At 47.1% G+C, this 16210-nt stretch overlaps 1 protein-coding gene across 6 annotated transcripts in view; it reads right to left on the bottom strand.

Moving 5' to 3' along the window:
• MERTK (MER proto-oncogene, tyrosine kinase) overlaps positions 1-16210 on the bottom strand; it is a 124574-nt gene that overhangs the window by 3723 nt on the left and 104641 nt on the right. For all 6 annotated transcript variants that reach the window (XR_011525899.1, XM_070572136.1, XM_070572137.1 and 3 more), the window contains 7 exons: positions 15329-15424; positions 14536-14616; positions 10826-10918; positions 9370-9488; positions 6083-6192; positions 4093-4252; positions 3261-3397 (listed from right to left, as the gene is read on the bottom strand). Coding sequence is in view for 5 of the 6 variants with exons in the window: in XM_070572136.1 (XP_070428237.1) it covers positions 3261-3397; positions 4093-4252; positions 6083-6192; positions 9370-9488; positions 10826-10918; positions 14536-14616; positions 15329-15424 (796 nt within the window). In the remaining variant the exon portion in view is untranslated. The remainder of the gene's footprint in view (positions 1-3260; positions 3398-4092; positions 4253-6082; positions 6193-9369; positions 9489-10825; positions 10919-14535; positions 14617-15328; positions 15425-16210) is intronic.

Raw genomic sequence — 16210 nt, 5'->3', positions numbered from 1 at the left:
AGGAGTCAGAGCTGCGCCACGCCCACCATCGTTCCAGGCCCCGGGAGGCACGATGAAGGAATCCCGAGGTCGGTGTGGGCCTGGTCAGGCATGTGAAGAAAGAGGGCAGGGCTGGAATGGCAGCAGGTGAGCCTCTGGCCTGCCGAGGGAGCCCAGGATTCTGGGTGGCTGACACAGACATGATCTACGAGGGCCGGCCATGTGTGGGGCTGCTGCGCCTCAGCCATCTGATGTTGCTCAACCAACAGCAGCTCCGTGGAGGAGAAAGGCAGTCCCACCGCAGACGGGGCTGCCGAGGCTCGGAGAGGAGAGGGCCTGATTTCAGTCACACTGCCCGCCAGTGGCAGCGTCGAGTCCTTCTCTCCCCCATGACCTTTACCTCCTTCGATAAAATTAATCATTGCTGACCTTTTGTTCGTGTTTATTATTTGATAGCCATTGTGAGAAATACCTTTAGAGATATTAGCTTCCCAATCAGCACAACAACCCCATCACACAGGTACCATTATCCCCATTTTACAGAAGAGGAACCTGAGAGGGTGACACTTGGTCCCAGGACGAGGGTGAAGCCCTGACCAAAATCAAGGGATGTCTAGCACCACTACGCATGTTCTTAACCACTCAACTACCCCGTCTGCCACAGTCAGATCCCGACGGGTTTAGTTTTTACCCTATGGTCAGTGGGGAACTATGGAAAGATTACGTTTAGGTGGTCCCATGATCACACTATAATTTTGGAAAGGTCACTCTGGTTGCCACCCAAAAGATGTATCAGGAGGCTGGGGGTGAGGAGAAGAATGAGACGGGAGATGGAAGGGCCTGAACTACTCCACAAGAAACAACACTCACCCTGGCCAAGCGCTCATCCACTTATTTACACTGTGATTTCACTGTGCCAGTGTTCCTCATATGTGATGAGAGAGTGGGACTGGATGACCCCGGGCCCTGCCCAGCCCTGGGCTTCTAGAGTTTGACTATTAGGGGTGGAACGGAGGGGTGGGGGGGTCTCTGACAGACGTCTGCCGGCTGATGGGAAGTGAGATAAAGAAAGAACGAGGTGGCTCCCAAGTGTCACACTGGAAGCCAAAGGGAATGAGCACCAGTGTGATGAACCATAGCGGTCAGCTGGTGGGGAGCGTCTGAGGGCTGCAGCCAGGAGGCCAGGAGCTCAGCTGAGGAACGTCCCATGGAGGTGACAGGGACATCACACAGAGCGGCCTCTTAGGCAATGGGACACAGGGCCTGCAGCCCGGCCATTCAGAGGAGGCGTGATCCATGAGAAGAGGCGGCTCTCCAAGGACAGGATCGGAGAGCAGGGCACAAAGCACACTCTCTTATTTACATCATTATATTTCTTAGAACTGACTCTAAAAAGACCCAGGGGCAACTAAACGTGGGAGTGAACTCATCTCCACTAAGGTTAGACAGCAAACACAGAGGAGAAGCTCAGAAGTCTCTGTCTCATTTCTAAAAGGAAATGCCCCCGAGATGGAAACACGGAGGCCTCTCTAGGGGATGCTGTTGCTCCCCGGCCTCCAGACCTAAGGGGACCTGAGAAGAAGGCCTGGTTCCCCAGAGCCTCTGCGAGCCTGTGGTGCGTGGGGCCAGCCCTGAGCATGGGGACCACAGATCCCTCTGCTTCTGCCCGACCTCCCCAGCCACCCGCGTGTGCTGACTCTGCGACTCTCTCACCTAAAATCTCCCACAGAAAACCGACTCAGCATTTCCCCGTTTCGGCTCTACGTGAGACATCTAAAGGCCACAATGTGACACAGCTTAGTCCTCCCTAAGACCCAAATAATAGCTGCAAATACCAACTTCTTTTAGCGCAGAAGAGACGCTAAGAAAGAAACAGCAACAAAACTTTTCATTCAATCTTGTTTGATTGAAACTGCTTCCTCGTTTTCAGAAGCAAACATTTCATTAAGGTGGCTCTTTTAAAAACTACCATGAAACCCCAGATCTAATTTAATTAGGATTTCATGATGTTTTGATCTTTTGTTTCTGTTCTCAATGTCATATATTTACAACCACAATAATCCCCACCAGCACCACCCCCGAGCAGGGTGAGGCTCTGATGAACGAAGTTTCGTCTTGTCTGGGGTGGACGGGATCCGGGAGGCCCACATGCAAAGTGACCTGGGCCCCCTCACCCTGTGAGGAAACAGGGCCAGAGCGTGTGTGTTTGTGTGTGTGTGTGGGGGGGTCCTGCACATGCCCACCCACCCCAGCGCCCCAGCATGGCGTTCCACGACAGAGCCTGCCGAAATGTTCGTGCTAATAAATAGGGTGAAAATGCCCCTTTCCAAGCCCATGCCCCTTGTTATGTTGAGAAGAGACTCACCATTAGGAAGGGTCAAGTCATCAAGCTAGCAATTAGAGGAGATTAATCTGTAATGATGCTGTTAATAATCGGTACCATTACGTGACTTCCTCTGCGTGCCTCCTGCAGAATGAGCACGCCACACACTTTCTTCTTTAACGCTCCCAATACCTCTCTGAAGAATGTGTGACTATACTTTTTTTTGTGGCTGATAATGAGGCACAGAGAGGTTAAGTCAGCTGCCTTGGCCACACATGGGGCTGGTTAGGAGGCAGAGCCTGGCCTGTCGGACTCCAGGGCCCGGTTTCTCCCCACACTGCCGGCCCTGAAGAGAACAGCGGCTGTCAGGACGGGATGAGCACAGTGGCCCTGCACGCTCCGAGCTGGGGGCTCGCACGCCTGGCTGAGCACAGTCTCCCAGGGAGCGTGCTAAAGCACACAGTCCTGGGTCCACTTGGCATCAGCAGAATCACGATCTCCAGGCGCAGGGCTGAGGAATCACACCGTCAGGATATCCCTCAAGCAATGCTGATGACTAGCCTGACCTCAAAACCACCGGCTGAGATTCCTCAATTTCCTGATTACAGATATTACTGTGATTGCTTTGTGCGAAAAGCTGTATAGAAAGAGAAGGACGACTATAGCAAAGAGGGCGGGTAGCTCATGCGCTACAAAGCCAACCTATTATCTACAGGATGTATTTCCTAGAGGTGCTTACAGAGCTGCAGGAAATGCACGGCTTCACTAGAGATGTGCACACATCGTACCCCACACCAGGAAAGGCTTCTGGCCTGGGTTGTCTGCGCGAGCCGCCTTCCGCACACACTCGCTGGCTAAGAGTATCCCCTCCCCCTGCGGCTGTGTGTGTCCCTAGGTCTTTGCAGAGCCAACTGACTGAGCCCTGCAGGGTGCCCATGATTCGGAGAGGCTCACTCACAGCTCATCCAGGCAGTCTTCGGGCTGCTTCAGCCTGTGGCCATGGAGAAGATAGTCATACATTTCGTGGTTCTGGACTCCGGGATAGGGGGTCATTCCCCGTGTTGCAATTTCCCACATGGTCACGCCAAATGCCCACTGAGAACAAAACAACAGCAAGTTAGGAGGCAAGTCTTTTCAGAAAGGCTGAATGGACTTCTTCATTGGGAAAGGTCACTTCCTTAAAGCCCCGAGGATCGTGCACAAAGCTGACAATTATGTCTGAGACACACTGCTCTCCCAACACAGCAATAATGTGAGGTCGGGGCGTCACAGTTCCCCATTTTCACTAACAGTGTTTCGGGAACTTTGACAAAGGCAGATATGGCCTTCTCTCACATCATGCTCTCTTTAATGCTCTGCTCCACTGTTGTCAAGTGTTTTCTTTTGCCCATCTCTGGTCAAGGGTATAATTACACGGTGCCTTTCATATGGCATCTTGGTTCCAAAGACCCATGGGATGAACTCATTCATAGGAACTCATTCATATTCACACAATATGAATATGAAATATCATAGTTGTGGGCGATAAGTCACCATATTGTAGCAAAGAAAAATGGGAATAAATTAAGGCCTATGCAAAGACAGATCTTCTGGATGTCAGGAGACCACATCAGAATCTAGTGTTCCACCAAATTAAAGTATCTAGTGATGAGTACAAGAGAGGTGTGAGCAAGCTCCCAATCCTCAGTTTATGAAAGAGGACAATGTCTTGCGATACCGGCTTAAGTCACTTCCTTCAGTGTACCTTCGTCTCTGCAATGTGGGGCCACAAATCAAAGCCATGCACATACCACGTCACTTTTACTTGTGTAGACTCGGTCTGCGAGACTCTCTATGGCGATCCACTTCACAGGCATCTTAGCGATGCGGCCTTGGCGGTAGTAATCACCACTGTAAATCTTCTTTGAGAGGCCGAAGTCCGCGACACAGACAGTCATGTCATCTCGCAACCTACAGAGAGTGAGTTCAGGTCCTTAGCGACCTCAGAGGCAAAGCCTTAAATCACAGGTCTACATCAGACGCAGCCGAAAACAAGCATGATAAGTAACCAAAAGATAGAGACCCCATCAGCCTTCGAGGTCCTGCTTTGTGACCAATGGCAAAGCAAGTGAGGGGGAGCCAGAAGGGTTATAACCTTGTACCCCTCTGGTCTGTGTGGGGATCTGGAGCAGCAAGGGCACCTGTGCACGGAGAATGGGGACACCTGGAGGGAACAGAGGTGCTGCACAGGAGGCGCAGAAAGAGCAGCAGCTCAAATCCAGAGCCCTCTGTTGGACTCATCCAGTGCCCAGGAGCCTTCCTGCCTGACGTCTGGAAGCAGCACTGGCTCTTTGGACTAGCACGCCTCCTGGCAGCTTGGTGAGGGGTGGGGAACTACATGTTCAAGAGGGGGACACTGGACTTCCTGCTGAGATGGCCAGGTCGTACTTAAGGAATTAACTGGAAAATTAAAGAGATACAATCGCATTAATAGCCCAAGATATTAAAACAGATGCTAGACAAGAAGGAGGAGGAGGAGGAGGAGAAATGAGGGGTCTGGAGGTAGGGTGACCATCTTGTCCCTGTTCCCCTATCACTGACTTTTAAAACTGAAAGTTCCATGTCCTGGGAAACCCCTTAGTTCCAGGCAAACTGGACAGTTGGTTACCCTACCTGGTTGGAAAAACATAAAGGAAATATTAAGGGGAAAAAAAGGTTTTCATGATTCTTCCTCTATGGTAGGAAAATTATTTAAATAAAAAACAAACACAAGACCCTTCTGGGTTTTCAAAAATGAAGGGAAAGTCAGGGGCCAGCCCAGTGGAGCAGCGGTTAAGCGCGCATGCTCTGCTTTGGCGGCCCGGGGTTCCCTGGTTCAGATCCTGGGTGCACATCTATGCACTGCTTATCAAGCCATGCTGTGGCAGGTGTCCCACATACAAAGTAGAGGAAGATGGGCATGGATGTTAGTTTAGTGCCAATCTTCCTCAGCAAAAAAAAAAAAAAGAAAAAGAAAAGAGGCAGATTGGTGGTAGATGTTAGCTCAGGGCTAATCTTCCTCAAAAAAAAAATAAATGAAGGGAAAGTGGTAGAGGGCCGATGGACGGGGTAAGTCAGGAGAAGTGAGGAGGCAGCCCCCACCGTCACATCTCCTACCAAGAAAAACAAATAAGAGCAATGCATTTAAGGAGTGCTCCCTCTTCTTGCAATAGTAAACTTGAAATTAAGAAATAGTTTTTGTTTTTGAAGATCTGCAGCAAACAAGGGCTCTGTTGAAGCAGGCTGTAGAGAAGGAGAGAGCTTAAGTTTACAGTGTTTGTCTAAAGCCTTGTCTCTGCTGCCGAAGGAGAACTTCAGTGTAGTCACAGGACCAAACTTCTTTGCAAGGCAGCTTCATGAAAACTCAGGGACAAAACCTTTATGGTTTTCATTACTGTCTCCATCATTAGCTGAATTATATGTAACTCTGGGTCCAAAGCTAGCTGACAGCAACGGGGAAGGATCACAAAAGTCACACTGGGCACTCTTAGCTGAGAGAGAGTGTGAAAACAAAAAAGGAGTCACAGCACAAAGTTCTGGAGGCCAACCAGACTCCTGGGGGCAGAGGCAGTTAAACCCCCAAGTAAAAACCCAGTCATACATCAGAGCCACACAAATCCGTCTCCAGAGCCAGCCACACGGTCCCTCCCAAACCTAGCTCTCGTCTGTATTTTCACAGCCACAGGCCACCCCCATCCCTCCCCCAATAAACATCTGACAGCATGAGGTCCAACCCCTTCCAGGGAGGGCCAGGACTCTTACATGCAGTTCCGAGCAGCCAAATCTCGATGAAGAAAATTCCTGTTGCTCAGATACTCCATGCCCTGGGCAATATCCACCATGAACTTCAACAGCGTCTGCAGAGGAATATGCTAGCGGGTGGACGGAAGAAGAAGAAAGATGACTATTTAAAAGGGAAACCTGGCAAGCTATTTCCATATGATGGGAGAAATGAGGGGCGTTTTTATTTCTTATGAGGGCCGTGAAATCAGGAAACACACCTTTCATTTCCACATCACTAAGATCACAAATAAGGTTTTAAAAAAGAAATGAAAACAACAACAACAATAAACCCTAACACTCCTTGGCAAATATCACATTCTCTTCTCCCCATCTTTAAAATAAAGTATTGACAGTGAAGAACATTCTTTTCGCAAGTTATGAGGTCAAATGCGATCCTCCGTATCCTTCTGGGTGGCATCGGGACAGAGCATCCATGCCACGCAAAGAGGAGAAAAGAGGGGTGGTCTGGCTTCAGCGGGGGCGGGTGTGTGTACAGGGGCCTAATATTTTGGAGGCAAAAGCCCACTTAGAAGGAGCTGTTTCCAATTATGCATCCACATCTGCTACCATTTTACTCTGAAATGTTTTGGAAGATGCTTTTCTTCTTCTAGACCGAAATTAGTATAGTGTTCGCCCCTTCTCACAGGACCAAAGTACCCCAAGTAAGTGTTCAGGAATTTTTATTTTGTTTCTCTAGGGCCCTCCTGTAAGTTTCAAGCATCCAGTATTTTCTCTATGTTGTAAAAATCAAACTAGACTGTGTTGGAAAACCTGTCATGTTGGAATTGTTTGCGAGGCTGAGGGCTGATGAAGACCTCTGTGTAGTAACTAAATGTCAGAACTAAAGAAAAGGGTTTACTTCAAGTTCCTGGCAATCATGAATGGGTCCAGCTATGACATACTCTCCCCAACGCACTGGATTTGCATGGCTTATTCTCTATGGAACATGACTTTTCCAAAGTGGTACTCCCGAAGATAATGAATTTTTAATAACTTCTATTTCCCAGTTAAGACACATGTCAATCACATACTCCATATATAACAAAATCCTTTAGTTATCCTTTACCCTTACATAATGGAGTTGTTTAAAAAAATGTAAACTAAGCAGGCATAAAAGTCTTATGCCTCTGTTCTGTATATTTAGGGTATTTAACTTTCTGGATGCTCATTTCCAGGAAGGGGTTTGGGTGCTAAGAAATATCAAATCTGAGGCTGGCTTCATGGCCGAGTGGTTAAGTTCGCATGCTCTGCTGCGGCGGCCCAGGGTTTGGATCCTGGGCGCAGACATGGCACCGCTCGTCAGGCCACGTTGAGGCGGCGTCCCACATCCCACACCTAGAAGGACGTGCAACTAAGATACACAACTGTGTACAGGGGGTGGGGGGGGATTGGGGAGATAAAGCAGAAAAAAAAAAAGATTGGCAACAGTTGTTAGCCCAGGTGCCAATCTTTAAAAAAAAAAAACAGGAAATATCAAATCTGTCGACATTCATTAAGGTAAAATGAGTATCAGATGCTATTCATTTGTGTTATTTTTTTCTAGAACAATTAGGTTATCCTTGCAGACTCTGACCAAAAGCCATTTAAAAGATAAGATAACTGTGCGCAAGAACTAACAAATGAGTTCAGCAAGATTGCAGAATACTAGATTGATATACAGGATGCTGTGCAGCATTCACAGCCAGCTGTCTGCAGGCTGCCCTGTTGAGCAGAGGCGCACACGGGATGGGACAATCAGAGAAGAGCTGAAGGCCCGGCATCTGCAGCTTGCGGGCCACTTCTGCCTCCACTACTGCCTGATCTGTGACACAGTTTCCCCATCTGAGATTCTACTAGTAACTACTTCCTATGGCTGTTTGTTCTGCCATTAACTCATTAATATATGCAAAATACAGGCTGGGCTCTGCTAAGTGCTTGAGAAATGTTAGCTACGGTTGATGGCCTGCAGGCAGGCGCATACATGTGAACACGCAGGCGTGGAATAAACAGTTGGGATGTGCATGTCTGAAGATGCCAATGATTGTGCTATGATGTTGGGAATTGTGGGTCACTTTTTCTTCTTTCCCAGGCTTCTTATAATGCTATTGTTTTTCTTTTAGGGAGAAAAAGAGAAGGAAAACACTCAGCCGTGCTGGGTCCCCTACTTCGGATTAGGCTCTTCACCTCTCAAGGATTCTATAATAGCTCCGTGATGTGGCTACAATTTCCTGTCTCTGGTTAGTATTTGTGCTGGTGAAAGACTTCAAAGAAGCCAAGAGGAAGAGAGAAAAATACGTCCGAGTATGGGACCAGAGAGGCAGCTGAAGAAAGAAAGGGCTCACTCTCCTGTTTAGCTCACTTACACCTTTCCTGGGAAGAAGAGAACAAGGAAAAGGAAAAGAAAACCAAAGCAAAAATACCCTCCCTCATCTGTGACACACAGGGGCAGCAGGACACACGAAAGAAGGCTCCAGAATATGTTTGCCCTAAATTGGTTCTCAAGTTTTTGTTTTTCAACTGCCTTGCCAAATTTAAATGGCTATTCCTACAGACTTCCCTTCTCCTGAGTTGAGGCCTTTCCTCATTAAGCCCCACAGTCATCATTCTTGTGGTCAATGTTTCATCAACCCCATCAATCACCTGTGACCTGTGGGCCGCATGCCAGTCGGGCGTGCGCTTCAGTCTAAGGTCCTATTTCCGTTTGGTGTTTGGTTTCTCTGTGCTGTGCGGACTCAGGGCAGGGTTTGCGCCATGGGGTCACTGCCTGTCTTAGGGGCACTGCTTAAGAAGTGCATGCTGGTCCACCAAGTCCCAACATGCTTTCTGACTCTGAGGATGGAGGGGCTCAGGAAAACGAGAAAGATGGATGCAGTAAATTCACCCTCAGTGTCTCTGACAAATAGCTCCTTGCACTTCCCTCTGGGAGCTGAAACAGATCCTGTATCCAGTGATTTCAGAGTGAACAAGCTAACAGAGGAGACTTCAAGAGAAAGAGGTCACTCTGACAGCACGAGGGGCCCACCGTCTCCATTGTGATGATGCTTGGGCCGTGAGACTGTGCTCCCAGCCGGCTCCCTCCTTCCATAAAACAGGAATAATAAGGCCCACGAGCAGGCCTGCTGGGGGCACAGATTCCACATTTCATCCTGCAGCGCACAAAGTGAGCCCTGAACAAAGGCCAACAGCCTCTCCTTCCCTCCTTTATCGTCAAGGGTAGATGCTGAGGTTGTCCAGGCCTGTCACATAAGCCTGAAAACTTTTCAGAGGCAACACAACTGGGTCCTTACCTTTGGTCCTGTCTCCAGTCGGGAATAGAGCAGGTAGGTATGCAGATCCCCATACTTCATGAAGGGCAAAATCACCATGGGCTTGGGGATGCCTTGCGAGCTCATTTCTATACACACACCTGAAATTAAGAACAGAGAGGGAGTCACAAAGAGTCCTTGTTACCAGTGACCAGAAAAGCACTGGACAAATGGAAACCATGTGCCCTCCAATTAACAGTTAAAAAATAAACACTCACAACTCACACCATGCTGCAGAATATGGAGCACACACTGGCTTCACTCCTTGGTAATTTTTTTCTTTCAGATTAGTGCCAGTCTGTGCATGAGAGCTCTCAAAACTTGATCTATGGCAAGTAGAGCCATCTAGAAACCCAGGGAGTTCTTGTTACACTGAGTCTGAGTGGGGGTGGTGACCACAGTAGAGTTCAAGGGTAAACTAGTTTCATGTGACAGTTAAATACTTAATCATACGAAGGAGTCCACTGCAATCAAATGCTTAAAACTATTAAAAGAATTTTGAGGGCCAATAGGTAAAATCCACATCCCTAAATGTTAACGGTTACACACAGGAAAAGCTGCAACCCCACTGATCATGGAATGCTAGAACTGGAGCCTGTCTGTCACCTGATACCAGGCTTGCAAAGCTCTTGCACGTCGTGGGGCAATTACAAAGTGCCATTGTTCTCAGAGTCCGCTCAAGTCAATAGCTGCAAATGAGTAACAGTAGTTTCTTTGACATAACATTGTATCTAAACATTGGTTTTCACATCTCTCTGCAGGGGCAATCATAATAAAACTTTGAAAGTTCCCCAAAGAATTTAGCATTTATCAGGTTACAGGAGAACCGAAAAAAAAAAAAAGGTCAGCAGAATATTTAATTATTTTTAGGATGCTCTTCCCTCTTAGAATATTATCGCATAGCAACCACTCCACACCTGCTCTCCTCTTTGGTGTTTTTTAGCTAATGGTGCCACAAAACCAAATGCTGACCATTAAATCACGTCCCATGAAACTGTCAATGTAGATCCTAAGAAACTGGTGCTTGAAAATACATTAATAGTTTCTCAAAGATCACCTATGGCGTTTGTCTACTTTTACAGCTTTACCCACTGGTATTCGACTCATGGCTAACTTTAAGGCAATAAAAATTACGGCAGGACCAGCTCCCATGTCTTGCCTTTGAGTAACTGGGGGCCGTTTTAATGCTCTGTCACCTAGACCTCTGTGGACACTAAATGTTCCTGAGCCCAACAGTGTCCAAGAAACGCAGGCCCCTTTTTTACCATCAGCCTCAGAAAACGTAACTGTGAGAAGTCTTTTGGGTGAAACACTCAACGTTATAAATTATTGTGGGGTTATACAGAGTGTATAACTTCCCTACCCCAAAGACCTCCCCTTTGGCACAGAGTGGACAAGCGGGCCCCCTGGCCACCCGTCCTGCCCGTGTCTGAGGTACCTAGGAGCCGGATCACGTTTGGGTGGTTGAAGTCTTTCATGCATGCTGCCTCACTGAGAAACTCCTCAATCTCTCGCTGAGAAAAGTTGTCCACTAGAAGAAAAGATGGAAACTGTCAGGCACGAATAAAGTACTCAGTGAGGGAGGGGGATATTAGCAATTTTCTTCTCTAAAACTAAAATCAGGAAAAAGGCAAAACTATGGCGACGGTAAACAGGTGAGCGGTGGTCAGGGACGGTGCGGGAGGGACGACCAGGTGGAGCACAGGGGACGTGAGGGCGGTGAAACCTCGGTATGACGCTGCAATGGTGGACCCGCGACATTCTGCATTTGTCAAAACCCACAGAATGTACAACATGGGGTGATCCCTAAGGTAACTTAAGGACTTCATTAATGTTAATGTTAATAATGTACCAATGTGGGTCATCAATTGTAAAAAAAAAAGTCCCACGCTAAGGCAGGATGCTAATACTAGGGGAGACTGCAGGGACAAATGGGAAGTCTCTCACTTTTAGCCCAATTTTTCTAAAAACCTAAAACTGCTCTAAAAATTAAAGTGCGCTAGTTAAAAAAAAACTAAAACCAAACCCAACTGATCTGTTGCAACTGTTTTTGCCTTAAAAAAAGAAAGAACAGGGGCCAGTCTGGTGGTATAGAGGGTAAGTTCACTAGCTCTGCTTTGGCGGCCCAGGGTTCGCAGGTTCGGATGCTGGGCACAGACCTAGCACCACTCATCAAGCCATGCTGTGGTGGCGTCCCACATACAAAATACAGGAAGACTGGCACAGATGTTAGCTCAGCGACAATCTTCCTCAAGCAAAAAGAGGAAGATTGGTGACAGATGTTAGCCCAGGACCAATCTTCCTCACAACAACAACAACAACAACAACAAAGTAAGAACAGGGGCTGGCCCAGTGGCATAGTGGTTAAGTTCATGCACTCCACTTCGGGGGCCCGGGGTTCACAGGTTCAGATCCTGGGTGCAGACCTACACATCACTCACCAAGCCATGCTGTGGTAGCGTCCTATATACAACATAGAGCAAGACTGGCAGAGACGTTAGCTCAGGGCTAATCTTCCTCAAGCAAAAAATAGAGGAAAACTGGCACAGATGTTAGCTCAGGGCCAATCTTCCTCACAAAAAAAAAAAAGAAGAAGAAGAGGAAGAAAGAAAGAACACATGCCTCTCTCTATTAGCACGTGTCCTGCAAGTCTGGTTGCTCAATCGTGCCTTGTGAACTAGATACACTTTCATACCAAGTTTGTGGAATTAAACCAATGTAAGAGAGACATTCAAGATTCTACACTATGCTAAGTGAAATAAGTCACCAGAGGACAAATCCTGTATGATTCCACGTGTCTGAGGTACTCAGAGTAGTCAAATTCACGAGACAGACAGTAGAATGGTGGGTGCCAGGCATGGAACGGGGTCTGGGAGAATGGGGAGCTCTTGTTTAATGGGTATGGAGTTTCAGTTTTTCAAGATGAAGAAAGTTCTGGAGACGGACAGTGGTGATGGTTGCACAAGAACATGAATATACTTACTGCCAATGAACTATGCACTTAAAAATGTTTAAGGTGGCAAACTTTATGTTAGGTATATTTTACCACAATTAAAAACAAACATAAATCCAGGCGTGCCTTACAGAATTTGCTTTAACAGGATATAAATACCGACTGAAATCATGTAAGAGAGTATCTAGCACAGTGTCTGTACATCTATGTGCTTAATATATACTAATCTTCCTATTAAAGCAAGTTTAAGAAAAAAATTCTATAGACTTGCAAAATGGCTGCCAACTTTGCCCTCACCTATTGCCTTTGCCACAAACTACTAGGTGGGGGGAAGGGAAGGGGTAAGGTCTGTCTGTAACATCCTCCTCTCCCAAGGGGCCAAGGCCCGAGGCAAAGGCAGATGAGCTCAGGATTGGAGGCTGGCCACTCTTTCAATCTTTGATAATAAGCATGGATGCAATTTGCATGCAAGCTGTTCTAATTCGGTTGGAGAACAGCAGAGGCAAGGCCTGAAAGGCAACAGGTTCCAGGCTCCGCTTCTTCCTCCCCTCCAAGTCTACTACTCGGTTAATGGGGATAACAGAAGGAGCCTTCCCCGGGACACATGGTAAGGTTCAAATAAAATAACGCGAGAGGCAGGCATGGTGCAGAGTGTGGCGCAGCACCAGACTCGGCTCCACGCCCACCGGGCTCGGCTCCAGGGATGCTCCAACTTCGGGGTGTCTTGGTTTCTGGGGGAGAAGACTTGAACCCACATCCTAGCTGTGCTGATTGCCCGTTGCTGCTGTAGTGATGAAATGCGGGAAAAACTGTGCTGTGCTCCGGCACAGTGAGTATTACATAAGTTGTGGGCGTTATTATAGACAGAAAAAGCCTTAAAAAGCAAAAAGCACAAAGCACCAGCCCATGTGACTTGCTGGTCATTAGGGTTCCTTTTTAGAACTGAAGTAAAACTTCAGCCTCCAATTCAAGTTAAAAATTAAGTCTCAGTCCACGCTTATGCCTCAGGGCCCAGTGAACAGTGCATTTAAATTTTAGGAGGAAACCAATGTCACTTCAGTCCTTGATCAAAAAAATTAATACGGAATATATACAGGTGGTTAATGAGGATGGAACAGTAAGAACATCAACAAATTAAGCACCAAAAAAATCTCCCTCCATATGAACGGTGAAGACAACTGCTGATGAAACGGTCTATTTTATGATCACGGTCTGTTTTATGAGTGCCTAGCTGGACACCACAGACAACAGTGTGTCCCCAGGCCCTGGAAATGCACTTCCTGCAGAAGGGCGTAGGGAAAATGCTGTCATGTTCTGCCACTGCAGCCTGGTCAATGTACAGTGACGAAAAAGTCCAGCACCCCTTCCCTTCCCCCTTCCTGGCTATTTGACTTGGACACGTCCTCATGTCTCTGAGCCTTGTTCCCTTATCCTGGGAGACATCTGCACAGACTCTGGGGACCCCTAACCAGCATCTGCCACTATTTTTGTCAACACTGTAATTTGTCCTCCTCCACACTGCCACCAGAGGGAACTTTCTAGAATGTAATCTGCCCTTGTTCCTCATTTGCTGAAGACTCGTAAGTGTGCTCTACTACTCAGGGGATAAAAGCAGATTCTCTGAGAGGAGTTCTAAGGCCCTTCCTGACCCAGCGACAGGCTCTCTTCCCAGCTTGCTTGGAGATTCTAGTTTCTGATCACAGCTCTTCATATGCCTTTGACTAAAGAATATTCTCCTCTCTCTGGGAAACTTACCTTCCAGGCGGCCCACAGCTTCCTGAGGACCATGCAACCATCCTCAAGTGAGGAAGTGACCCCACCAAGTTAGCCACATCAGCCTGACCAACCCCTGGTTCAGATGCTGCCACCACATGAGCCCTGCCTTGGAAATTCATGCCTTACTCTGCAGTCATTAGCTTTACTACATGACAAAGAGAGAGACAGAGAGAGAGAGAGTAAAAATAACAAATGTTACTGCCTTGAGTGTAAAGAATATATAATGCAGGTATGAAGGGTAACTTTCCCTCTGTTCGTACAGTAACACCCCTTTGTGAACAACAGTGTTCTGGATGGCCTTCTGACCCATCGGTGACGGCGATCACGACATATGAACTCCACCACTGGCCTTATGGAGCTCCAGATCCAGAGGCAACCGCCCACCCCCAGAAGAATCCGTTTAATCAGTGATAACTCACACTTCATGGTCTTCACTGCCACTTTCTGAGAGGTCCCATCTTGCTGATTAAGATTTCCTTCCATCACAGACCCAAATTCTCCTGGGAAGTGAAACAACATCTATGTTGACTCTGTGCAAAATCTCCCTTGACCACAGAAATGCACCAGTGCCAGAGCAGCTGTTTTCATGTGGTCCAAGAGGGACCCACACACGGTAGCCAGGCAGAGCCTGCCCAGGCCACCCACACTCGCAAGCCAGGGCCATAGCCCACACACTAGCCTCCTGCTTGTCACAAGCTTGCTTGGCTCGGCTCACTACCGGATTAAGCATTATAACTGATCCAAGAAACTCACAGGACAACATGGAAAATGCTATTGCAATTCATAAAGCAGAAACTCTTAATACCATTATCATTCATCTTAAGATCAACTTGACAAGGTAAACATGTATTTTCACCTTTGTTCTTATTTAACGAATAGGAAGATGCCAAGAATAGTAACCTTAAGAACTAGAATAAATTTAAAGTATATAGGAAAATGACCAATGAAAATATGCTTTTCAATGAAGGAAGGGAATTAATATTTTTCAAGGGCCTCCTGTGCGTGCTAGGCACTGCAGAGGCCTCTTTCATATGCGAAATCTCAGTTTCAAAAATCACTATTTACTTTTTTCATTTTAAATTATAAAAGAGAACTATTTGTATTATAACAAAGTCACAAAAATGGTATTTTATTTAATAAATACACATTTAGCAAATTACCTTAAACTGCTTACCTTCTTACTTCACATTTTAAAAGAATTCAACTGCTTACCTTCACCGAGAATTTTTCCAAGAATTAACAGATTCCGGTCAATCACAACATCTTCGAGTTTATTTTGCAGCTCCTCGCTGACTCCCAAGCTACGTACTATAAAAGGAGTGACAGGGGATGTGTGAGAGTTGTCATTGTGCTTCCTTCCATTTGAACATAACTGAAATTGTATACAAGTCCCATAAAATAGACATCTTAAATTTTTGTATCCATAGCTCTCCCTTGAAAATGCCAATAGTAAAATATCACACAACTCTACTATGATTAAAGTGAGTAAAATGAATCCTTCAGGGCAAAATTAATTCTGAAGGATTATAAAGATCAGAACAAGGGGCCGGCCCCGTGGCCAAGTGGTTAAGTTCGCATGCTCTGCTTCAGTGGCCCAGGGTTTCCCAGTTCGGATCCTGGGTGTGGACATGGCACTGCTTGGCAAGCCATGCTGTGGTAGGGGTCCCACATATAAAGTAGAGGAAGATGGGCACGGATGTTAGCTCAGGGCCAGTCTTCCTCAGCAAAAAGAGGAGGATTGGCAGCAGATGTTAGCCCAGGGCTGATCCTCCTCAAAAAAAGAAAATCAGAACCAGATTTCTTTTCCATGCGCGCAGCAGCAGCCACAATCAGATCACGTAGGGGAGGGCTGCCCCTGACTCAAAGCAGTGAGGAGGGTCGGCCGACAGGTGTTTTCCAGTGGAGAGTTTACATTAGATCCCTGACTATGCTGCACAAAAGAGCCCTCGGGACACCCCCTCTGCCCTCCACGCCAGGGAAGGAGGCCCAGAAACCACAGGAAGCATGGAGAGAACACGCTGTCGTCCTACATATGGTATAGGGGACCTCACCAGAATGACATGGAGAGTGCTAAACTGAGAGCTTCGGAGGAAC

Source organism: Equus przewalskii, chromosome 14 (assembly GCF_037783145.1).
Source record: "Equus przewalskii isolate Varuska chromosome 14, EquPr2, whole genome shotgun sequence".
In the NCBI taxonomy this organism is placed as follows: Eukaryota; Metazoa; Chordata; class Mammalia; order Perissodactyla; family Equidae; genus Equus; species Equus przewalskii.
Note: the sequence above shows the minus strand (reverse complement) of the source record. Positions and strands in the feature narration are given on the sequence as shown.